The sequence below is a fragment of the Mizuhopecten yessoensis genome, unplaced genomic scaffold (genome assembly GCF_002113885.1).
Source record: "Mizuhopecten yessoensis strain PY_sf001 unplaced genomic scaffold, ASM211388v2 scaffold11145, whole genome shotgun sequence".
Classification (NCBI taxonomy): Eukaryota; Metazoa; Mollusca; class Bivalvia; order Pectinida; family Pectinidae; genus Mizuhopecten; species Mizuhopecten yessoensis.
In genome coordinates, this window is record NW_018408902.1 from 650,639 (window position 1) to 677,273 (window position 26,635).

The following is a 26,635-nucleotide window of genomic DNA, read 5'->3' on the forward strand; positions in this document are numbered from 1 at the left end:
GTACAGCACGAAATAGTAACAAAATCATTCAAACTATTTCATCTACCGGTTCGGATGATCTAATAGACAATTGGGGATAGCACATATATTTACAAACTGTTAAATAGGATAAAGCGTCATATGTTTATCTATATATATATATATATTAAATCCATTGCAGAGGATACATTCAATAATATAAACATTAGGTATAATATATTCTCCAACTGTTGTTTACATACACGGCATATACAATGATTAAGAAAATATCACAAAATTATATTATAAAATATTCTTTAACACACAGCAACAAATGTAAATATATAAGTATTATATGGAACACATCATTTGTTATAGCTGAAGCGGCGCGAACTGTTCTACGTTCTATACCACTACATTTCTATACTGATAGCAATTACAATAGGATCTTTGTCCTTTATTATTGAAAATCAAGCCAAGATAACGTGAAATATGTGCAATAGTAATTTGTGTTTTCATATGATTAAGATATGACGTCATGCTTCAACACGTGAAGGATATTATCAGAACATACAATAGAAGTGTCAACAAACTATTAGGCACGTGTTATCACAGTGATCTGGGTGTCACATATAATTATCAACAAATTAATACATATAAACAAAAACAATGGCATTAACTATAAATCTCACATCTTTTCAGATGCGACGAATTAATTGTCAATAAATTGTTTTGATTATCTTATCCGTACACACCGATTTGTTAACCTCACGATATATATTTAAAAATATACCAATGCTATTCCTACACGTTTAGTGTAGATATCTTTTTATATATACCTAGTACTGCCAAATCTCGTTGATTTTACTATTTTTCTCTCATGAAAATTAATGCAACAACTTTGCACGCCATTTAACAATCAACTGTTACATGATTCATAATACGACCATCAACCTGGCATGGTTTTATATAAAAAGTACAACTGTACGGAACACAAAAACCGTTAAAATACAATAGAGCGAAAGCTGCAACAAAATAAATTAGACAATTTTAAAAAAGAAATATAAGAATGGGCGCACCTGGATATAAATAAGCTGTAACCACTTTGGCCACAAGGTCAGCAAATACTGTGGATAATACTTAAATTAAGCCATATAATATGTGTTTCAGATTTCCATAAAAAATATCATTCAACATGTTATGCCCTGTGCGAACCCTGATCCCTGTTCCTTTTAATGCAAAATATAACAAAAATGTTATTTATTTTTATCATTCAGCTCATATTTTTAAACTTCAAAAACATGAAAAACATTATTTTAACATTAGTTGATTGAGTTGAAGAAGCCGCCATTGGAACCTCACACAAACTGAAGCACCTATCTAAAAACCGCTGGAATACACTACTTGAAGCTTAAATAATTTTAAGCATGTTTTATGGCAGTGATAAGTTTCTATATCTAGTAATATAGGCAGTCATTGGGGGTCGTGGACTGTGGGCTGACTATGTGGTGAATAAGTCAAAGGTCGTGTGCAGTCATGCCAGTCATTCCCTAGTAAGGGACTATCCAGATCACGTGATCAGAGTGGGGGTGTGTGCAACTTTGAGGGAGATCAGTCAGCTCCAGCAGCCATTTTTAATTCTCTCAATCTGTATCAATTCAAGCATTTTATCCAGTGATTCTCTCAAAATTCTACGTACACGAACTTTACTTATTGTCTGGGATGTATCATGTATGTTGTGTGTAACGAGGGAGTCTCTCGTATGTACATACGATGAACTTTTGAAGTATTAGTCAGGGGAGTGTTTTACCCCTTCCTTCATCATGGCGCCAAAATCAAATAAACAGAAAACGTCTGGAAGTGCGCTGGATATGACCAACTATCTGAACTGGGGTGTCACCGGATTACGGCATGAACTTTCCGCGATCGGATTAGTTACTTCCACGTCGTTTCCAATCTCTACACTTCGTAAATTGTATGTTGATAATCTACTAACCCGACACGCAAACGAGCGTTCACAGGGTAGTGCGCGTGTCCCGCGATCCAGGATACCTCGCCCAATACCGCAGTTCGCCACCACTCGTTCTTCAAACGAGATCGACATGCAATTTATAGCGGGACCTTTCTCTCTGAATGACGAATCCCGCTCGTACAGCCCGGAAGACAGGGAAGTAAGCGGGGACTATTTTTCACCGCGGAGGGTTAATCGCACACCTTCAGCCACAGGCGCCCGCAGTGCTTCAGCAGACGTGTGTGAGACGGCGGCCTACAACAACAATAACACGCGCAAGGATACAGATGGAGGTAGTTCCGGCTCTTTTTATTTTCAACGTTAGTTATCAAAGGGCAGAAGTATAAGAGCACCTTCACTTATAAAAATTTCAGAATATTGAAGTCAGTATTTGAAATACAGCAATACAGTAACATTCAAACGGGGCTCCGCGAGACAAAAATAATAATAAAATAAACGAGGCTGAAGAGTTTTGCAAGACAAACACACGAAAACAGGGCTGAATAATTCCAGCGATAAATGCATTAAAACGAGACTAGCAGGTTACCTCGCAACAACACGAGATTACTCTCCGTCACAAACTGCCAAGTTTTCAAAAGCTGCAATAGGCTTATCGTTTTCAACAAGCCCGAGTAAGCAAATCAAGCTTACTGTTGAAGGCTGTTGGTCGTGTAGACGTTGAACAAATACGCTGTGACGTCTTCGGAATATGAGAAGTTGTATTTGATAAATCCTTTCGCTTGTTTCATGTGATTCGTGTGAACAGACATACAAGGATGATCGTGTATAGACATTTCGGGAGTTAAAGTGTCAAATGGTTATTGATGGAAAAATTCAGAAAAATAGTAATGCGGTAGTTAGGACACCCAGTAGTATCGATGACACGTGGACATCATTTAATTGTTATTATAAATGCCTATACGTTAGTTTTCATAGATAACAACTGATTTAAGCATTTAAAAAGAAAGTCGGCCTGTCATTCGAGAGGGCCTATACTGATCTATACAGTAATTATCTCTCAATGCAATGTTTCTTCGTTACGCCTTGATGCAATCCAAAAACCAGTCGGACTTGATCTCTTTTAATTACCAATTTTCATCGTTGTAGTAAGAGATTCCCCTGAAGTCCTTCTCTAGTGTCTCCCTCCTCCCCATCTTTTCCGGACTGAGAGTGAAAAGTGAGGGAAACATTTTGGTCAGCATCCTCGTTTGCGGTCCCTACTTCCTGTTTTGTGTCCTTGTCCTCGTCTTTTCGGAACCATCTCTTCCTGATGACGTGAACGATTATTGCTATGACGACGGGAATGGGCGTGAAGAGTGAGCAGTTGACCGGGGCGACGATGGCGATGTCCGAGTCTGGATGAGGGAGAGATAACTGTAGTAATACTATGGCCACTCCAGAGTTCTGTATCCCTGTTTCTATAGCGATTGTCAAAATATCACTTTTGTTGCGTCTTGTCAGTAACGCCACAATGCCGCCGAACAGGAACCCTACGTAAGGCAACAGAGCACCCGCAAGGAGATTAAATGGCGTCATCAGTCTGAATATGTAGAGGTTTGCGTAGATCCCAATTGTGAAGACGAGGATGAAGAAAATCACAATAACTCCGCGGAGAAGTCTGAGGAGTAATTTGGCGACCTTCGGTAGCTTTTTCTGTATTATGATGCCAATACCGACCGGGATGATGAGACCGACGAGTGAAACGAAGATATTGACGAAAGGGATGGTGACGGTCTCCGTCCGGTAGATGACATGGATACCGAGGGTGAACAGCCATAGCGGGATGAAGGCTGCAACAGATATACAAAAATATAACTCGTTGTTCATCATCCTTTTGAATGAAGGTTCCAATGCAGTTAAAAATGAAATAGGCTACCAGTATCAGTATATATGTATAATCACATTGATACATTTCGACGACATGATATTGCGCTACATGGCAATATCACTACCTAGAGTTGTCGTTCTTCTTACACGTCAATGGTAAGCGCAACGATTAACTGGTGTTAATATGGGACCTTTTGAAGTACTTTGCTGTGTGCCTTAGACATGGTATTTTATTGAGGTAGCACTCTAATGTCGCCATCAGATTCGCGCTATCACAAGGACGTAAATACAACAACAAAATACCGCCCTAGTCCAGCACATAGTACACACATACACGTTTACATGGCAAACATTGCGACACAGTCGAAATCATTTCAAATTTCATGATCGATCATCACCTTTCAAACGGATCGATGATCGACTAATTTCATGTTATATTGCTGAAATTGAATGCCTTCATTTTGTTTGTGTTTAATTTAATTCACATACGATGTATTTATGTATGAGTTTATTCTGAAAATCATAAATTGTACACACTGGGTAGTTTATTTTGTTTACCTATGTGTGATTTCATGATAGAAACACTGTGGCCAATAATATGTAAACAGACGGACAATGAAACTAAAAGATGAAGGAAGCAGCCCCCTTGTTTGTAACGGTAAATATAACCTATTAAAAATATTCACTTTAACTTTTTAAATATATACCTTATTTTTTATCAATAAAGCAGGCATAAATATAAAAACAACTAATACAGTATTCAAATAGGAAAAACCGGAAAATGTTTTGAATAAAATAAAATATAAAAAGATAAATGTTGTTTAACGTCCTTTTAAAAGCTAAGACTTGTTCAGGACGTGAGTCCTAATGAGTTATGTATGCGTGCTGGAGGCGGTGTAATGGTGCACAAACATGTATTTGCCTCCTTGCCATAGTGCGGATCTGATGCCAAAATTGAGTGTTACCTCAATGAAATACCATACCGATGGCAGCCACAACAGTATGTCATCGATCACATTATACTGACAGGACGTTAAACAACATAAAACCAAAACCGACGGGTTAATAACTTAATGCAATTACCAAAAATGCTGAACGTTTAACATGGAATCACATATACCATTTTTAAGAATTTGACATGTCCCGATTTGAGAACAGCACCCACTGCCTTTCTCACTTGGGCAAACTTTCAACAGTAGGCAAAAAAGGGTTTTGTTAAAACAAGGCACTAGAAAACAAACAGATTGTTAGGAAGTAGAGAGAAAATACATGTATAAAGATCCCAAATGTTGCAATGGGGTCAGCAGGTCAATTTTCGTTTCAGTCAATTTCGGTTTTTCAATGTCCCCTTAGAAGAAAACACAAAAGAAAAACCTCGATTCTGCAGGTGCCTCAAATAAGTCGCGTTTTACGATACGACACGTTTTACGACACGACACGTCTAATCTTTATTCAAGAAAGTTTGTAAACTTGACAATTATCGAAAACAAATTTTCAAACACCAACAACTTTTGTGTCAAGGGACGGCTTATAATCATTGGCAATTGAAATCAATTTCTTAATTCCTTTGTAAAACGAGGCGACGTCGACAAGGTCGTTGTGCACTGTAAGGAACGATAACTCTTTGACGAGATTGACAAAAGAGAGATAAATCTGCGTCAACGGTATAAGACATGACTATTCATTTTAAGTTGTCAAAATTATCTATAGTTATCGAACAGACAGAGCTCATAATGCGTCATTATAACTAGCTACAGTTAAATGTCAGAGAGGTGCCGAGTGGTACACTTGTCAAATAAAATCGTGCGAAGTCCGCACCATGCTGACGAGACACGTATTAATTTGTCGGTCCCTGTTAAGGCTTTCTGACAGCGCCCCCGGACATACATCCTTTACGATGACAGCGCACATTGCGGATATATTACACACACATTGTACACACATATTCGCCTACATTTCAATGTGTTGACAACATTTTGTTATCAACAACATCCGTTAGACGGAACATTTGATACACATACATAATTCTTAAGAATGAAAGGAACCTTGATCCTTTAAAACGTGAACTATCACTGGGTTTTTCCGAAAGTTTCCTTTTATCACCTTATGCTGCCAGCAACATCCGGAACACGTCATACCTCAGATAAACAAACGATTATTATGTGTTATTTTTTGTCACATATATACATACGGTTTTTGAACCCGTGTATTTTTCCAGAAAGGATTATTTTGGGTACATTGTATCTATGTTTATAGGTTAAACTTATGTTGGATAGCGGTCTATCGTTGACATTTTGAAACAAAATTAACTTTCGTTTTGACAATTATACTGACATTAATGTTCAGTGAATTTACGTTCCCACATTTTCACAGCTCTACAAATGCCACCAGTAAAATGATATACGTGTAAACCGACAAATAGCTCCCTGTTGCCAGAGGTACAGACGAGGCGTTGTGTCCATCATCACCGCCTGGTGGACAAGTGGCGTGTTTTCAAATGTTACCCTTAAGAACAGAAATACGATCCACACAGGAGCACGTGCTTGTGTGACACATCCAATGCGTACGTGCATCTCCGGCCCGAGTGTTTGACCTCCGGCCCGAGTGTTTGACCTTACCGTCATACAAATGTATTTCGTCTGGTATTACCTACCCAGAATTCCGAAGGGCTTTTCACAAACGCCTCATTCCGAAGGCCCAGCAGTTTGATGACTCGATAATCCGGTGGCCCGGTATAAGAAACGAGTATATTTAAGACAATATTCGGAATAGGCCTTCTGACATCATGGCCTATAAAATACTTATAGACTTATTGTTTAATTGATAGTGAGTCTATTTTGTTGAGCTTTCAGAGTATCGTGTCTTCGGACTAATGACCTATGGAATACGGGGCCATCGGAATACTGAATACTCTGCGTGACACTCTACCACTATAGACAACAGGCACTGCTTTACAAAGCATTCACGGAATGAAACGAGTTTGTCCTATATGATCCGGAACCCCCCTGGTCCTATTAACCAGTGAAACAGGATGTTCTACACTTACCAACTAACACAACTGTCATCATCAGGTTACCTAGTGATTCGATGGTGCTTACTTAGATCCAATGACGCGATAATGATCAGTTACTCACTTACCCTGTAACGCGATGATGTTCATTATCCCAGTAACGCGATAGTGTTCATTAACCTAGTAAAGCGATGGTGTTCATTATCATAGTAACGCGATGGTGTTCATTATCCCAGTAAAGCGATGGTGTTCATTATCCTAGTAACGCAATGGTGTTCATTATCCCAGTAAAGCGATGGTGTTCATTAACCTAGTAACGTAATGGTTATCCGTTATCCCAGTAAAGCGATGGTGTTCATTATCCTAGTAACGCGATGGTGTTCATTATCCCAGTAACGCGATGGTGTGAATTAGCCCAGTATCGCGATGGTGTTCATAAGCCCAGTAACGCGATGGTGTTCATTAACCAAGTAACGCGATAGTGTCCATAACCAAGTAACTCGATGGTGTTTGTTTTCCCAGTAACGCGATGGTATTCATTAACCCAGTAACGCGATTGTATTCATTTTACCAGTAACGGGATGGTATTCATTATCCCAATAACGCGATGTTGTCCATAACCCAGTAACGCGATGGGGTTCATTTACCCAGTAACGCGATGGTCTTAAATTTCCAGTAACGCCATGGTGTTCATTTAGCAAGTAACGTGATAGTGTCAATTTGCCTAGTAACGCGACGGTGTTCATTTAGCAAGTAACGCGATGGTTTTCATTTAGCAAGTAACGCAACGGTGTTCATTTAGCAAGTAACGGGACGGTGTTCATTTAGCAAGTAACGCGACAGTGTTACCCAGTAACGCCAGTAACGCGATTGTTTCGCACGCGTACCAATTAATGGACGGTGTCTACTTATCCAATGATGAGACGTGTCTATTTACCAAGTGATTAAACGTGTATATTTACTCAGTGATGAGACTTGTCTATTTACCCAGCGATGAGACGTGTCTGTTTACCCAGTGATGAGACGTGTCTACTTTCCTGGTGATGAGTCGTGTCTGTTTACCCAGTGATGAGAAGTGTCTACTTACCCGGTGATGAGTCGTGTCTACTTACCCAGTGATGAGACGTGTCTGTTTACCCAGTGATGAGACGTGTCTACTTTCCTGGTGATGAGTCGTGTCTGTTTACCCAGTGATGAGAAGTGTCTACTAACCCGGTGATGAGTCGTGTCTACTTACCCAGTGATGAGACATATCTATTAACCCAGTGATGAGACGTGTCTATTTACCCAGCGATGAGACGTGTCTACCCAGTGATGAGACGTGTCTACTTTCCTGGTGATGAGTCGGGTCTGTTTACCCAGTGATGAGAAGTGTCTACTTACCCGGTGATGAGTCGTGTCTACTTACCCAGTGATGAGACGTGTCTATTTACCCAGTGATGAGACGTGTCTATTTACCCAGTGATGAGACGTGTCTGTTTAGCAAATGATGAGACGTGTCTACTTACCTGGTGATGAGTCGTGTATACTTACCCAGTGATGAGACGTGTATATTAACCCAGTGACGGGACGTGTCTATTTACCCAGTGATGAGACGTGTCTATTTACCCAGTGATGAGACGTGTCTACTTGACCAGTGACGAGACGTGTCTATTTACCCAGTGCCGTGACGTGTCTATTAACCCAGTAATGAGACGTGTCTATTTACCCAGTGATGAGACGTGTCCACTTACCTAGTGATGAGACGTATCTACTTACCCAGTGATGAGACGTGTCTACCTACCCAGTGATGAGACGTGTCTATTAACACAGTGATGAGACGTGTCTATTTACCCGGTGATCAGACGTGTCTACTTCCCAAGTGATGAGACGTGTCTACTTACCCAGTGCCGTGACGTGTCTGTTTACCCAGTAATGAGACGTGTCTATTTACCCAGTGGTGAGACGTGTCCACTTACCTAGTGATGAGACGTGTCTACTTACCCAGTGATGAGACGTGTCTATTTACACAGTGATCAGACGTGTCTACTTACCCAGTGACGAGACGTGTCTATTAACACAGTGACGAGACGTGTTTTATTTATCCGGAGATGAGACGTGTCCCTTACCTAGTGATGAGACGTGTATATTTACCGAGTGATGAGCCGTGTCTACTTACCCAGTGATGAGACGTGTCTATTTACCCAGTGATGAGAAGTTTCTACTTACCCAGTGATGAGACGTGTCTACTTGACCAGCGACGAGACGTGTCTATTTACCCAGTGGTGAGACGTGTCTATTTACCAAGTGATGAGACGTGTCTATTCACCCAGTGATGAGACGTATTTACTTACCCAATGATGCGATGGTGCTCACTAAAGTCATAGTGACACTGAGCGAAACGTTGCCGTCAAGGAAATATGTGTAGAAGTTGCTGGCCGCTCCCCCTGGGGAACACCCCATGGCAAATAGCCCGAACGCCATCGGCGGGGTCAGCTGTAGGAGGTACCCCACCGTGAACGATATCTGGGGAGAAAACCCGATTATTATGACATCGATACAAAATAAAACAATAATATTTTTAGATTCAAGCGAGTCAGAAAAGAATCACTTTGTTGAGGAAATGCTTCGGCTTCAAGTACCACATCAGCATACATTACAAGTTAACCTAATGAATTATATAACTAGACACATGTTTTACCCATTTAATTAGACAACGAAACACAAATTTACCTATTTATTTAATAAGAACAAAAGTTTACCGAGCAAATTAGAACAAGAGGCCAAATGGGCCTGAATCGCTCACCTGGTATTAATCTCACACTTGTAATCTTAAAAGTGGACTAAAATACAGCTAGAATATCAGTGTTTGATTCATAAGAACCTATTAAAAGATTTAAACATATGACGCCTGTGCTCTTGAATGTCGAACAAGGACATTAGGTTGAACAGAGTTTGAAGTCTTCCAACCCAGAATGCTTTTGGCAAAATATCATAACCATGTACCTATTGGTTATACTGAACAAGTCATTTAAAAATTTAAACATATTTGACCCCTGTGACCTTGAATATATGTAAAGGTCATTAATTTGAACAAACTTGATAGCCCTTTATCCCAGCATGCTACTGGCCAAATATCATTATCCTATGCCTCTTGGTTATTCAGAAGAAGTTGTATAAAAGTTTTAAACATATTTGACCCCAGTGACCTTGAATATTAGTAAAGATCATTCATTTGAATAAACTTGGTTTGCCCTTTATCCCAGCATGCTACTGGCCAAATAGCATCATCCTTAGACTTTCGGTTATTGAGAAGAAGTTGTTTAAAGATTGTTAAGACAATTGACCCATGTGACCTTGAAAATGGACGAAGGTCATTCATTTGAACAAACTTGGTTGCCCTTAACCACAGCATGCTACTGGCCAAATATCGTAACCCTATGCCTCTTAGTTATTCAAAAGAAGTTGTTTAAAGGTTTTTAACATTTTTACCCCTGTGACCTTGAATATAAGTCCAGGTCATTCATTTGAACAAACTTGGTATACCTTCATCCCAGCATGCTACTGGCCAAATATCATTATCCTAAGTCTCTTGGTTATTAAGAAGAAGTTGTTTTAAGTAAAATATTGACGCCGGACGCCGGACGCCGGCCGACGGACGCTGCACCATGGCATAAGCTCACTTGGCCCCTCGGGCCAGGTGAGCTAAAAAAAACATAGACATTAAGTTATAGCCAGACCAAATTTAACCGAATTGATCAGATAACCAGACCAAACTTTACCGAATTGATCAGATAACCAGACACAAAATGTATTGGGAGATGGGAGAGCCGGGGAGAGACAGAGGTTCAGCTAAGAACGTTAATAGAATTAATTACGATTAAAAATACATTTACTACGGGTTTAAAAACGAACATAATTTAAAGGAAACTATCAGGTAATTGAGTCATAATTTGAGAGAAATTATTGGTCATCTATCAGGGATCACTGATCTGTTGTATCAATAGCTAACGGCTACTAATTAACTCTGGTCAAAGCCCCCGAGCTTGTTGACCGATGAACCAGCGGTCATGTTTTTAAAAGCCTTCTTAAATATTAGTGAAATATTTTGTATCCATATATTAATGTATTTTAATAATGTTATAAGTGAACTGCAGATGAGACGATCTTAAACAATCGCCATCAATCAACCAGAACAAGCCAGTAATATAATGAAGCTATCAATACTTCTACTTGTTGTGGGATGTATATCCGGAATCACTGGACCGAGACTTTGAGAAAGTCAGCGGCTAGGAACCTTCGTCTATGTTAAAATCTAGGTTTTTATTTCAAAGGTATACATATCTTATGTATATATACTGTATACCCTGTCTTACAAATTGTAACAGGGTGTTAGAGAAAGTTGGATGATTTTGATAACCGTGTTTTTTATATTAATTACATTTCTTTGCGTAAGCCTTACATTTTATATATATACAAGTTTCTTTTACGTCAATTACTTGGCAAACATACAAAGGGCTCGTATTTTGAGGAAAAAAAATATGCCGACAGAATAAGATAGTCCGTTGTATAACAAAAACAGTAAATACAGTAAATAATAATTAACTTAGAGAGATTTGCAGCAATGCATGACACGATGCTATCTTACTGCTCTCTCGTCACACCCTTGATCGACTCTGTTTCACTTTGGCCGCGGACCAATCTACCTCCTTCCCCCGCATTTCCTAGTAAAACTGTAATATACCTCCGTTTCAACACTATCTGTTGTATTGACACGTACATATGTAATTTCCCTTTCTTTTGAATAGGTCTATAGTCACATGCTGATGAGTCAATAGATTCCTAGAACATGACTGAATTATGTATACATGATTCAGTTACTGTACCTTCCTCTTCATAACAGGTATACGTATATACTATAAGTACCTATTAACTTTTTATTGATGATGTGACAGACTTGATGTACCATAGAGCGCGCTATAGGAGCCATGGGATATCCACAGGCACTAGCCCCGTCTGTCAATACACAAATCATAATCCTTGATTATCCTTGATTATATTATAGGTGTATTGACAGACGAGGCTAGTATCTGTGGGATATCTACTAACACTCTTCACTATTGACTTCTAATGTATACAATCAATATTACAATCATTACGTGTCTATGACTGGATCACAGGTTCATTACAAATGTCTAAAATACATATAATATATTCTAGTATAGGTTACAGCACACCCAAGCATTACCAATATAGCATATATATATATATTAGACATTTGTAACGAGCCCTTGTAGCTGTCTATATAACCTCTCAGAAAAGTAATAGATCTAACCTTACCAGTGGCATGAGGATGAACTGGGATGCAAGGCCGGTCAGCGGTGCGATGGGTGTCCGGAGAGTTTCCTTGACCACCTGGACATCTGTTTTGCATCCCATGGCAATATTGGCTACACAAACCAGCACAATCACTGACCCCTGGAAAATTTTATTGAGTACACCCTCCTGTTTTTTCACCACGACGTCTAAATCCACCGGCAACTCATACCACGAGTTGCCTCCCTTAGTCTGCGTCGACGATACGGTTCCATTGAGGTTTCTGTTTACCTGAAATGTCACGGAAGCACGTCCGAGAAATACCCCCCTAACCGTAACATTAGGTGTCACCGACAGCCCTCCGCCAACACTGTGGTTTATGTCGCCGATCACGTCTACCACTTTAGTGTCTGTCGATGTTGTAAAAATACTGGCACTTTTGGTACTGAACACAGTGAAGTTGTACGTGATAATCTGTTCCTCTCCCTCGGATAACAACAGACTCCCGTCTCCGTGTGGCTCTTCAAATTCAAGTCCCCAGTCTTGTCCATTGACACACTGCAGCAGAAAGCCTGCCATGAATATCATAGAATTCATACTGACACACAGGAAACCTGTAAACTAGCCATTTGATGCCGCAACACTCAGTGACCTGGATTTCCAGTGAAGGTCGCTTCCACACACGTGTGTACGTAGCGTGAAGTCGCACGTAAACAAAACATGTAGGAGACATGCATGCAAGTGGCACTCGGAAGTCATCGGGGGCCTCCATTGATGAATCATGCCGCGAATAAGACACGTGATAAATATAAATAACTAATTTTGTATCCTTTAACATGAATGCAAATCTGGTTCTGTATTTACTGAGTACTAAATAGTATAAACTGACACTTGAATGCATGCAGTTAATGAATTGGTGTATGATCATTAAAATGACAACTCACTAGGCTGACATTATACACATATATACATGTACTGAGAATAGGGTTAACTCTCGTTAATGAAACGCTTTAATTGTGATAGTAACATACTATTTACATATGGTAGTGCTTCAAGATACAGTTGCCTCAAATTAACAAGCCAAACTCAGTTCTCAATTAACATTCCTATAATAATGAAAATTAAATTGACTGATGTAAATATGTATGTTGTTATTTATCTTCATTTTTGTATGTTTGCCTCACAACAGAAACGTATACGTCTCTGCTCACAAGTAACATTTATTATTCCCAGCCCCTACTCAACGAAGTTTGCAGAGGATGAATAAATGGATTCGGTCTCGCCCTCCATTCCCATTAAGAAAAAGTGTTGGGTCCATTTCTGGGTACATCTAGGTAATACATGCATAATGATGGCATTACTGACACAGCTATAGGGACACTAATTAATGTGTGTAGATGCTGAATTTGACTTACATTTTAGACTCCAGTGACTTCCTTCTACATTGTTCATCAGTGCACATCAAGAAAAGTCCATATCTCAGTAACAAAAACTATTATAAGGGTAAAACTTAAATTAATGATGCAGGCAGGGTTGCTCTCCTGAGTGCATGCATGCATGGTGAGGATGCTTAAGATGACCTTTCATTAAACACTTCAGTGCCTTTCTTTTATTTTAAATATAAATGTAACGGGAAAGAGAATAGTGTGCTTCTACCGGGGATCAAACCCTTGATCTCCAGGTTGCTAGTTGGACACTCTACCACTGAGCTAAAGGGAAATTCCCTCTAGCTCGAAGCTAGGAGGCGACCTTAATCCTATGTACAATTGAACCCTGCCACATAAATAAACTTTAACCCTAAAAGGGAATTGCATATCTGGGTAATTGTAAATGCTGCATAAATGTTCAGTGTTGCAAACTAAATATATTTGTCATTATATTAGAGCAATTAAAGGTTATTTATTTGATTTGAATTATTCTGTTAGAAATATATAACCATTCACAATTGTATAATTTACCACAGAATTAAGTCTGTGAATTTACTAAATTTTGACATGGACTTGTCTATGAAGCAGTGGATATTGATGACAGCACGTTTTTGTTGGGTTTGAAAGTATGTATGATTTTGTTTCAATTGAACATTCTTATCAAAAACTCCTGTTTCATTGGTATGGACAAAAACACATAATGGTTTACTCTGATTGACTCTAAAAATAACTTGTTAGGTGGAGGAAGTTGGTTCATATTCTTCTCTTATCTGTGACCTATGGTAATCTTGCCCCAAAAGCCACTTCAAACTCTTTTCCAAACTTAAGCTAAAACGTATATATAAGAATAAGACATGCACAGTACAGGTGATAACGAATTAATTGTAATTTGGGTGGTGGTGGGGTGATATTGTCATATAGGGGGTAAGAGATTGTTAAGTTACTGCAACATTTAACCTACATAGATGTATGAATACATTATCTTATGATACAATTCCTTTTGCTTATTTTTTTCACTTTTGTTTTTAAATGTGTGTATTGGAGTGGGGAAGAAAAGCTCTACGCTCTGTCAATATTAGACTCGCATTTAGTTTACGTGATTATTTTCTGGACTTGAGCAAGTCTAATTGTTCTTCTTGTGCAGGCTCTTAAAATGTTTCTCGCACTGTCCCAGTCTACATCAATATTGACGGCGTCATTAATATGTTCTTGAACATATATTTAATTTATGCAGTAATGAATATAAGAACCTTACCGGATGCGGTTGGGGAGCGGTCCGTGTATATTTAAGACGATCGCAGCGCAGCATGTCGTCATAATGGGTAAACCTCTCGTATTTCAACTGCTGGCTTACTCGTTTACTAGTTGACTAGCTAGCTATTTCTGAATTAAAAGTTTGTTTCGAATTTCTGTTTTTTCAAAAATGACGAAAGCTTCAGATCTACGGAGTATATACATCACGTAAGTCTGGAATGGATTGAATACTACAAGCTAACACGAAATCGCGATCGGTAAAACTAGCATAGAATGGAATGAAAACTAGCATAGCATGGAATGAAAACTAGCAAAGCATGGAACGGACACGCAATAGATTTGTAAACGAGTACAACAACATAAATGTACATAGAATGGAAAAAGACACTTATCAACTAGGGAATTAATACAAAGGAACATAGAATTAGATTCCAAACCAGAAGTAACTAATTCTATAACTTATCAACTAGGGAAATAATACAAATGTACATAGAATTAGATTCACAACCAGAAGTAACTAATTATATAACTTATCAACTAGGGAAATAATACAAATGAACATAGAATTAGATGCAAACCAGAAGTAACTAATTCTAAAAAAAATTATTATGGCGGTGATCCTCTTCCATACTCCTTTGTCTTCTGGTTAAGAGCTAAGGACACTGATCAGCACTTAAACGTCAAGCACAAACTTACCTTACTTTGTACCTGTCTAACAGTGGTAATATGTCTTCATTTACATTTGCTCTGCATCCTTCCATTGCAATGCATTGAGAAGGCAAATGTTGTTGTGAGACTATAACACAATTTGCTATTATAACGTCATCAATCTCTATTGTAACGCCATCAATTTCAGTGTTTTCAAGACTTAATTTGCTGTTCAAAGAACTGTTCGGAATAACTAAATAAAGCGTAACTACTTACATAAAACCCTGTCAGGCTTTATTAAGTTTGTCATCAATAGCAATGTGTGTTATATAAAGTACCCTAACAACATTTGCTAAAACATTCATTGCTTCATTGCTTCAAGAGAAGATAACTCTGCAATACGCAAAGACGGAATACTGGCATTCATATGATTTATATTTTAACAGATAAAGTTTTGTATGCCTTACTAAACATATTTACCAGCACAAAGCCTTGACATATTGTATGCACTTCATTACATATGTGCACATAAAATTTGTATTTTATAGAACTAGCTTCACTCACTTTTAATTAAAACACAAAAACAAATTCACACAGGTTTTGTAACTTAAAGTGAAAAAAACACCTTTTGACACGATAAGTTGTCGATGTGTTATGTTAAACATTTTGAAGTAAGTTGTTTTAATGAATTTTCTGATCATGCTCCAATATTTGTTTCATTAAACTGTCACAAGTGTGGTCTGTTGAAGCAAAAGACAACAGATATATATTTGACAATAGAATTTGGATTGAGAGCTCTGTCGATCAGCTAATTAACACAAAAGAAAGTATTGATGAGTGTTTGGAAAATTTTGTAAAATGTACACGTACTTTGTTTGACAAGTTTTGCTTACGCAAGCGAAAAGTATTGAATTGTTCATGTACCTGTCATTATGTAAATGTCACTCAGAGAGAACCAGATAAACCATGGTTCGATATTAACTGTAACAGATTATATAACAATTATAAAATTGCTTTATCCATTTTTAATAGAGACCGATCATTGGTTAACAGGGCAAGTCTCTCTGAGGCTAAAAAACGCTATAAAGTTTGTGAAGTGAAGTTAAAGCGCGCCTATTTACGAACGGAAGGAAATATTATTGACGTGTTAAAACGTAATAATCCAAAAGAATTTTATCGAAATTTTTCTAAACGGGAGGTATTTGGCACTGGTGATTTATTAATAATGATTTTTTTCAATATTTTAAAGATCTCGCTGGGGAACCATACTCTTCGGATCATGATAATAGCTTGAATGGTAGAAAACCGATTGTGTGTTTCCTGAACTAGATCTGGATTTTAGGCTTGATGAAATACTTGTTGTAATTAAGAGTCTGTCTAAAGATAAATCAGCAGGTATAGATATGATACTTAATGAATATTTGATTGAATATAAAGTTCTGCTTAAGTTGGTTAATAATATGTTGAAAGTAGGATATTTCCCTCAAGCTTGGGCACGGGGTGTAATCATTCCTTTATATAAAAAAGGAAATAAAAACAATGTTAATAATTATAGGGGAATTACCCTTATTAGTCATGTAGCTAAATTATTTACTAGTCTATTAAATAAAAGATTGCTAAAATGGAGCGAATCGGAGTTTGTGGTTACAGATGCCCAATTTGGGTTTAAGCCTGGTCTTGGTACACTTTACAACAAAATAAAAGGCTTTATTGTGCATTTGTTGATTATAGTAAAGCTTTTGATTGTGTTACTCATGACAAACTTTGGCTTAAAATATGGAGAAGTGGAATTAGGGGTAGATTGCTGAATGTAATTTAGTCAATTTATGAAAATGTAAAATCTTGTACAAAATTAAGCGGGAAATTTTCTGCTATGTTCGATATACATGTAGGACTTTTACAAGGGGAGGCTTTATTGCCCATGCCGTTTTCTTTATTTGTTAATGATATGTAAAGCGTTCTTATTAATTCTAATTGCCAGAGTTACCAATTACAACTATTAAATCTATTTCTTATACTGTATGCTGATGACACAGTTTAATTTTCAGAAGATATTAGCGATCTTCAAAATATGTTAGATTGTTTGCAAGATTATATTGAAAAATGGAGCTTAACGGTTAACAGTGAAAAAGCAAACGGATATTACCTAATGAAAGTTGGAAATTTAATGAAAGGACTATAGAGGTCGTAGATCAGTTTTGTTATTTAGGATAAGTCTTTAATTATAACGGAAGGTTTACAGTGGCTAAGAATACTTTAGCATCTCAAGGAAGGAAAACTTATTATCTTTTGATGAATAGAATAAAGGATTATATGCTAAATATTGAAACTAAGATATCACTATTTGACACTTATGTAACATGTATACTTAATTATGGTTGTGAGGTGTGGGGTCATTATCCAGCACCAAAAATTGAAAATGTTCACCTTCTTTTTTTCTGAAAGAAGTATTGAATGTAAAGAAAACCGTTAATAGTTCTATGGTGTATTTTGAAACGGGGAGATATTCATTACAGGTACAGCGTAAAATTACAATCATATAATATTGGTTAAAATTGATAAAAACTAACTATTGTGTTTTAAAATCATGTTATGATGCTTTATTTGAGTTACATATCAGAAAGCCAAATTGTAAATTAAACTGGATTTATCAAGTTGAAAATGATTTATTTAGAATTGGTTTTAACTTTTAACCATATTTGGATTGCTCAAAATGCGCAAAATGAAAGGCAGTTTTGGAATTGTAGTCTCAACGCTTGCAGGATATATTCATTCAACAATCATTGAGTAAATATTGCATGCAAGCACACTGTCTTAATATTGAGTCAGGACGTTACAATGCCGTCCAGAGAGGCCAAATAATATGTAATGTCTGTAACAAAAATGATGTAGAAGATGAGATACATTTTATACTTCTTTGTCCAGCTTAATCTGAGTTAAGAAATACATATTTAAAACAATATTTTGATCATCGACATCCTAGTGTCTATAAATTGATTGAATTATTTTCATGTAAAATGTCAAAACTTTAAGTAAACTTGGTAAAAATCTATATGTTAAATGTGAACCATGAATTATCCTCCGCCATCTTGTATATTGTACTTTATTATGAACCATGTGTGATGTAACTGTATAACCTATATATATGCTGTATTGCATTTGGTAAATACAAAACTTGAAACTTGGGAAACACAATAGTTTTTAAACAAACTTTTATTGTTTTATATAAAATTGTAATATAACATAATATCTCCGACAATGTATTTGTTAATATGAACTTACACCTGTATATGAACAAATTGGTAATGTATGGTTCTTTTATGTAACATCACATCAGGCTTCACCTGGATAAGCCTCTATAAAGACCGTCACCTGACCTTGCGTGGATCAGTTACTTAGAGATAAATTACGACAGTAGATAAAATAAACATAAACGTTACCCTTAAGCCAGCTTTTTGGCTTAGCCCCTCATGACAGACTTAAAAGCTCATGTCACTTCCGTATATAAGAACCCCTCATGTCACATCCATACTTGAAAACAATTGGTTTTCAAATGCGGATGTGTTATAAGGGTGAAGGGCAACACTCTCTGAAGAAGGGCTAAGTCCGACAGCTTGGATCAAAAGTGACCGTTGATAAACTTTGTGATAGACATTAAGTCGATAAGACTTATATAATACACTTGAAAGGTTGTCAAATATGTAATTATAATTATTTTCCTTATCTCAAAAGGGAAGAGAAAGAATATGTTCTCAAATTTGACTTTTGGGGGATATTTTTCTGTTCCTGTAATACAGATAGCTATTGTGATAAAGTATAAATAAATGTTCAAAAACAGACTGGACAACATTAGCACATAAAATATATAGAATATAAAATAAACATAGGTAGTGTTCATTTGTTTCTGAATAACAAATAAAAATGTATAAACATGAAATATATCATACTCTGGACAAATTATCCTGGTTTTGTTTACAATATGACTGATTAAATTTAACCTTTCGCCACCCTATTGTCACGACATGAGGAGACATTGTTGATTTGTGATCGCCGTGGTAAACCAACAGTGTACATGTCTCCCACTCATACTGACAGGTTCACACACAGCTCACAACGATTTGTGTAGTTCAACACTTATTCACATACGTCTATCGCTCGGACATGTGTGTACACATAGCCTGGACGTACCTGAATGAATTATCGAGCACGTGTGCATACATTTGTAAATCGCTACACATGTGTAAACACAGTCACATTTGTACAGTGTTAAAAGCTCATACATATGTGCAACCTGACACTTGAACAGCCATTATAGCAAGTCAACTTAATATATATATTTAATAGCCACAGAAAGACCGTCAAAGTGTTAGATATATCTTTAAATGAACTAAGCTACAGTGTTTCTTTCATTTTAGTAGAAATATCTTTAAATGAATTGAAGCTATCTCAAAATGGAATAAAAAAGATCTTTAAAGAATTAAATAGAGCTAGGTTTTAATAAATTCAAGATTTTTTTATTGGAATTCATGATATCTTTACACGTGATGTACCTATGTTATGTAGGTAGGATTAAATATGTGATATTTGTTTTGCTAGATTTCTCCTGAATTAGTAAAGATGATATTTCTGTTTTGTTTTTAAGATTTCTCCTAAATTAATAGAGATATCTCTGTTAGGTATAACTATTACATGTTAAGCTGGCTTGCCATAAGTCGACCATTTGTCAGGGAAAAGTCGGCATGTTTTAGAAACAGTTGGCCTTCTTCCTTTGTACACCTCGGGGTTCGCAATGAACGGATTGCTTTCCCTCTTGTTTTTGCACTCTTGGTGTCATAAACTAATCACGTGACACAAAATTTGATATATTTATATAGTGAATATACAAAGCAAATGTAAAAATAGGTAAACATTTGTCTCCACTCCGTATGAGTATCATTCTCTCACAGACAACTGAGCCCGTATTCACGAAACAGTTCTCATTATCACGTTTTGATTCTGTACTCAAACCAAATTTCTTGTAACTCGCTTAATCCATGTCAAACGATCAAAAAGTCAACTGTAAACATTGCAAAATGCATTTTGCTTTAAATTTCTTCAAACTTTTCCCGAATCATTGACAAAATAAGATTTGTTTATTAAATTATAATCAGAACAAGAAATTAGGCTTGAGGACAAAATCCATGCTTGAGCACGATAACGATTTCGTGAATACAGGCCCTGAGTTCTGGTATTAATTGGCTTCATTCGAGTATATCCGTTGTATGGAACCTAACAATGAAAACACTAGCCATGCTAGACAGCATGGTGTTTTCTACGGTATGGTAGTTAATGAATTGGTCAATCCCCACAGACCGGTGAAAGTAACACAGCTTCAAATTGTGTGTCTCTTTGTTAACCAGTTCGTAAACTGTTATATTGCTAAATGACATGTCTGGTATAATGTTTACTGGAAACCATATAGAAGGTTTTCATAATAAGTACAGACTATTGGCAGCACGAAGACTACTTAGAGGTAAAAATCCGTAACCCATCATATTTGATTCCTCATTTGAACTGAAACGCTGAAAATCATGATTGGGTCTATTTGATTTAGCGACGCGATAATTTCACAGACTTATAATTCCCGACTAGTTAGACTATCACTCAGAGATTTCATCGATTGATTAATTGATTGACTGATTTATTGATTGACAGGTTTTGTGTTTTATAGTGAGACCAATCCAGTGTTATTTCAAAGTGCTAAAGTAACATTACACAGAAATGTTATCAGAACGCATGGCCATTGATTCTAGCTAACCAGATACGTATGTTGGGAGATAACTACTGAGAAGACAGACAGACAAGCTATGAAACGACTTGATCTGATCCCGTAAGTAAAGCATTTAGTGTTTAAACGTTAAAATTCTCAAATAAATTGATCCTAATCTAAATCTAATCTGAGATTAGTTATAAGAATGTTTATCACTAGCATGGAAACTAAGCCAGTATAGCCACTCAAAACAACGTTCTTTCCCCTAAATAAATCGACATCATTGGACGAGCACATGATCGGATCTAGGGTTAAAATCACCCCGAGCCAGGAGAGAGCTGTCCATTTAAAACAATCTATCAATTTATCATAATTCTGAGTCAATGTCATGTAAGCTCGACATTATAATCACACTACCATGTCCCTATCTTTATAAGAAAATAACTAATGCCAATTTAAGCATAGGATCTTTATAAAAAAAGTATCGGACGTAGTGTCATGTTATGCATAACTAATCGGTGCAATGACTCCTCCATTGCCCATCCTCGATAATCCAGGGGTTGCGCTCTCTGCACCCCTGGAGTATGTGATAGCAAAATTGAAGGCAAGAAGATAGCTGTTTGGTTGGTCTCGGGTAAACACAACTGACCAATGGGTAGGCTGATACCTGTCCTTTGAAGATTACAAAGGAGCGGCACCCGGCTTCAAAGCTTGTCAATGTTTGCCGTTACGTTACCGCGATAATTTTTTGATGTACATCAAATGAACAAGGTGGCCAACACTGAGCCTCCAATTTTGCTATGACATATCCGACGGGTGTAGAGAGCGTAAGTGAGCGTAAGTGAGCATAAGCCCTGGAGAATCGAGGATGCCATAGCCAAGACACACTGGATTGTCGTTTTAGTAAAGATACTTTTGTTCTCGAAAAAGCAAAGAATTTTCTTCTTATTCCAAGGGTTTCCCTTCGCTATGCACCGATGGAATTCCACTGAAACTGAATTTCTAAAAACATCACGAAGAGACATCTTTGCGTTTTTTGTCGGAATATAGAGGTTCCTCAATGAGTGATGGCATTTTTTTCTTACCAAAGTAAATTTTCAAATTGTATTAACACACGGGGTTTACGTCACAATGGAAGGTGACGTCGCAAATCATTGTTACTTGACGTCATAATTAGAAGATTGCCCAATGAAATAACGTCCAGGCTGTAACCCACAAGTGGGTAACCAAAAATGTTGCAACTGCTACTAAGTTTATCCACTAAGTTAGGATTGAAGAAATATACAATGGTTGTGGGAGCAAGTGAGTATTTTTACACGACTACAAAACTAAATGTTCGACACTCTTGCTTTCTCAAGTGATTCTGGAGTGATATTGCCATTGATTTCAAGTTCCAGTTCTTTTGCTTCTTCATCTTTCTGGGTAACTTTCTGATATTTTTCCGGATTGCATTTTTTGTATATAACAAATATAATGGTAATAACAAAAAGTGGAAGTGGCGTCATAACCGCAGAGGCTGCTGGAGCGACTGCCGCTAATTGTCCATCCGGTGGTGGGAAAGCATAGAGCAAAATGATGAAAGCCACACTAGTATTTTGCATACCTGTTTCTATGGCGATCGTCTTGATTTTCACCCAGGGTTGTCTCAGAATAAACGCTATGATGCCTCCTATAACATAACCGAAATAAGGCAGAAGACAGCCAGCTAGAATCACGTTAGGATTAAAAAGTTTGAATATGAACAAGTTTGAATATATCCCAACTGACAGAAGAAGAATAATGGCTACGATGGTTACCGGAGTGACGATCTTCAGGATGAATCTTTTGACCTTAGGAAGTTTGTATTGTACGCCGATTCCAACGAGGAGCGGAATGATGAGAAGGAGAAGAGTAGTGAAGATGTTGAAAAACGGGACATCCAGCTTTTTATTACCGTCTTGGAGGAATTCTTGACCTAACGTGTACATCCATAGTGGAAGAAAACCTGAAAGAAATCGGAAACAAATTAACCCAGACAAACATAAGAGAAGAAGATGCAAGATGCAAAACGATATACGACTTTTCATTTCATGAAGATATATAGTACATGTATAGTATCAGACAAATCAGCCAATCAGAATGTCACAAAAGAAAAAGGTCTTTGGTCACATATCATATGGATATGTTTATGGTTTGTTGGTCTTGTCAGGATTTTACCTCCTGACAAAAGCGAATGTTTTTATTGTCCAACAATAACGAGAGCGCGTACGGGAAATGACGTCATAGGTTGGATTAATAAAGGGCGGTTATCAATAGACGATTTAAAAAACTCAAAAGTGTCAAAAAAAGTTCTGATGTTTTATTGTTGACCCAGTCGTGTGGCGTTTTAAATTGCCGTCATGTTGATCTAGTTTTATCGTGTGATTCTGATATTAATACAGCCAGCTGGTGCTAGTGATGTAATTACACGATCTAAATACGTATAACACACAGTATCACAACGCCAATCAGGCCGTCGTTTTTAACAGTTTAATCAACGGAGAAGAAATTCATTTAAGGACACTTCTCGTGATTCTTTGTAGTTTTCGAAAATCGCTCACTAATACGAGACGATTTAATTGTTCATAGTAGTCTTCGCATACTTTTTTGTGTCTAATACCAAACTTACATACAGCGTATGTTTAACTCAAAAATTATCAATCTCGTAGAACTGTTTTTATGGACACAACATTAATGTTGTGGAGCAAGGACCGGTTCAAAGTTAGAGATAAACATGTCAGGATAAAATAAAAATAAAAGACAGGATTGGTAGACTCTTATTTGTCTTCTTATTTTCGAGCAAAGCCTGGACGGAGAAGAAAAATACGGCAAACAAACACTTGTATGACTTACCTATGGCGGTTATGGTGCTGATAAGAGTCATAGTAATGGATAATGACAGATCACCATCCAGAAGGTGGGAGTATATGTTGCTAGCCCCACCCCCGGGGCAGCAGCCTGCAAGGAAGATTCCCAAAGCCACAGACGGTTGATCGGACGCAACAAGTTTAGCGACGGCATACCCCAGCTGTGAAAAAAAAAAATCCACATCGTTACAAATTTGATGGCCTCTCATTTATCTTTCATTGTACGTCTGTGTTGTGATACCTGTCTTGGAGAGTAAGTGGGAGGTCATTATCTACGACACGCTTTGTATGTCCATTGTGTATAGCCACCAGGTACAGCTGACAGGACTTAAGACACTCTATTATAGCTCTGGGGTGTGATATAGTAAAATGTAGTCCCTGTTACACCTGTATGCCACTGAAATAGGTCAAAGATATAGATACATTGTAGTAGAACTAGGTCGGGTAACTATGATGATGTACAGGCGCTGCTATGCTTTGGGTTGTTTCTAAATCCAAAATGGCAACCCTATCCTCTGATTGCACTGTAGCTCTAACTATCCTTTGAATTACCAATCCAACCAGATCGTTTTTTGAGCTGTACAAATGTCCTGACTAGGTGCTGTTTATTGAATAAAGAGAACTGACTCTTTGAGTCAAGAAGAAACCTGAAAAGGCCACTAATAACATAGCAGAAAACAAACAAAAAACAAGAGAGTGATACAGGTCCTTTGGGCCTCCTGGTTTAGATTTAATAGATAATGCCTGATATACCCCAGATTCAGGAACGTTCTATAACTATAATGAATTCTATAATATTTTCCAAAGGAAAATAGTGCAAGAACTGAAGAATTTTTTCTTTTTTGACATCAACAATGTTTTTCATTCGAAAAATTGACGAGTTCGTGAAATAAGGGCCTGTAATTTTAAGGATCCCTGTACCACTACCTAAACTGTACACATGCTTAAGAAACTGTTTTTACGGCATAACTTTACCTTTGATAAATCATTTCTGAAAAGAAAATCATACGTTGCGGGATTTAATTAAAACAAGAATGAAAATATATTAACAAAGTAACAAAATATAATCACAACAGTGTTATGAATGTAGATTAAAATTATAATTGAGCTAGACCAAATTCAAATCCTGTGCCATTGCTCTTACCGACTGAGCTACCTGAACAACGGAAGTGTTCAAATGTTCTACAGTGTTACTTAAAACGAATTCAATGGAGGTTACTGGTTATACGAAAATAACACAGTACAGTGGGACAGGATTCCTTAAGTATTGATATTGTGTACTGGATATATCTGGTATAACATATATCCAGTATCAACATGCACAAGGTCACTAATATTTGTATTTCTGACAATAGGATCATGACGTCATAATATTGCCTTATCTTTCTTGTCCGAAAATATGCTGGTTATCTAATATCGTATCACTCTCATATACAATAGTGAATATATTCCGTGGTATTTTTTCACACTTATTCCTGATTTCCCAGGTTTGAAAATCAACAAACGAATTCATCATTATGTGGCTATACGGGAAATGGGTAATTTGCCATGGGGTTCTAAGTTTGCCCGATTTTTATAGATTTTAAGCAATTCCTACTTTCTATATGAATGGGTACTTACAAGCGGCATCACTAGGTATTGACATCCCAGACCAACACTAACAGCTATTGGTTTCTTGACCGATTCCTTGACCACCTTTAGGTCCAGTTTACAGCCAAACGCCAGTGTGATGAAGATAAGGAAGAAATACACTATGATCCGAAATGCCAGATCAAGCTTTGACATTTTCCGGTTGATGACGAATGGGAATAATAGTTGATCCGTGTTTCCGTCGTCACTGATGGAATTATTGTCCGGACTTGACCTACGGACAGTAATGACCAAGTTTCTCCGTCCAAGCAGGACTGCGGACAGGTGTAGCCTTATCTTGTCTGATTGGACTAATTCGTAGAGTTGGTCAGCCATTGGAGACAAGCTAGATATTGGTGTGGTTGTAATGGAAGTGTTTTCCATACTGACGAAAGTTTCTGTCGCATTTTCACACGAAATCAGGACCCTGTCCGGAGAGACGACGAAGAACCTATCGGGATCCTGGCTACGAAAAGTGAGCTGAACTTTCTCAGCAACTCTATCACACACAAGTCTGTAGGACATAGACACAGTTTTCACTTCGTCCATAAAGAGAAAAAAATCCATGGGGTTGTCAAAAAAGGCATTGAACCCTTTAGGCGTAGTTGAAGAGGTATCGTTACCTTCAATCCCGACCCCCGGGACGGTATATTCGGGCTCAACCTCTTCACATACACCGATCGCCACGCACACACACATAACCATCAGCTTGTAATCCATGGCTAGACTGAGTACGGCTCGCCACCCGTAAATGTGTTTATACTGTCATAAAGCGTGAACCCGTGAACTTGTTTGTAAACAGGCTTATTCTGAGGGCTTTGTTATATTTCAGGGGTTATTATGTGGGACGTGCCGAGAACCTGTAGACATATATACAATAGATGGTTATCACGGGGACCCAGTTACTTTCCTTCCACCCAATTAATTATTTCTTTATGATCA

General features: G+C 37.5%; 2 protein-coding genes across 2 annotated transcripts; both read right to left on the reverse strand.

Annotated features, from left to right (window-relative positions):
- Positions 1-6: 6 nt before the first annotated feature.
- Positions 7-13,183, reverse strand: LOC110466821 (ileal sodium/bile acid cotransporter-like). The gene is made up of 3 exons (XM_021523586.1): positions 12,126-13,183; positions 9,140-9,311; positions 7-3,759 (listed from the first exon to the last, which is right to left on the reverse strand). Exons 1-3 carry the CDS (start codon positions 12,696-12,698, stop codon positions 3,065-3,067), a joined length of 1,440 nt encoding a protein of 479 aa, XP_021379261.1. The 5' UTR covers positions 12,699-13,183; the 3' UTR covers positions 7-3,064.
- A 5,471-nt stretch (positions 13,184-18,654) lies between these two features.
- LOC110466745 (ileal sodium/bile acid cotransporter-like) lies at positions 18,655-26,402 on the reverse strand. Its single transcript, XM_021523468.1, has 3 exons — positions 25,685-26,402; positions 24,051-24,225; positions 18,655-23,163 (listed from the first exon to the last, which is right to left on the reverse strand). Exons 1-3 carry the CDS (start codon positions 26,396-26,398, stop codon positions 22,508-22,510), a joined length of 1,545 nt encoding a protein of 514 aa, XP_021379143.1. The 5' UTR covers positions 26,399-26,402; the 3' UTR covers positions 18,655-22,507.
- Positions 26,403-26,635: the final 233 nt, after the last annotated feature.

Coding starts and splice junctions, on each gene's coding strand:
- LOC110466821 (XM_021523586.1), bottom strand. CDS start 12,698: ATGAATTCTATGATATTCATGGCAGGCTTTCTGCTGCAGTGTGTCAAT. Junction 9,312..12,125: donor AGTTCATCCTCATGCCACTG/GTAAGGTTAGAT, acceptor TTTTCTCCCCAG/ATATCGTTCACGGTGGGGTA. Junction 3,760..9,139: donor GAGCACCATCGCATCATTGG/GTAAGTAAATAC, acceptor TATCTGTTGCAG/CCTTCATCCCGCTATGGCTG.
- LOC110466745 (XM_021523468.1), bottom strand. CDS start 26,398: ATGGTTATGTGTGTGTGCGTGGCGATCGGTGTATGTGAAGAGGTTGAG. Junction 24,226..25,684: donor AATACCTAGTGATGCCGCTT/GTAAGTACCCAT, acceptor TTTTTTTCACAG/CTGGGGTATGCCGTCGCTAA. Junction 23,164..24,050: donor CAGCACCATAACCGCCATAG/GTAAGTCATACA, acceptor GATTTCTTTCAG/GTTTTCTTCCACTATGGATG.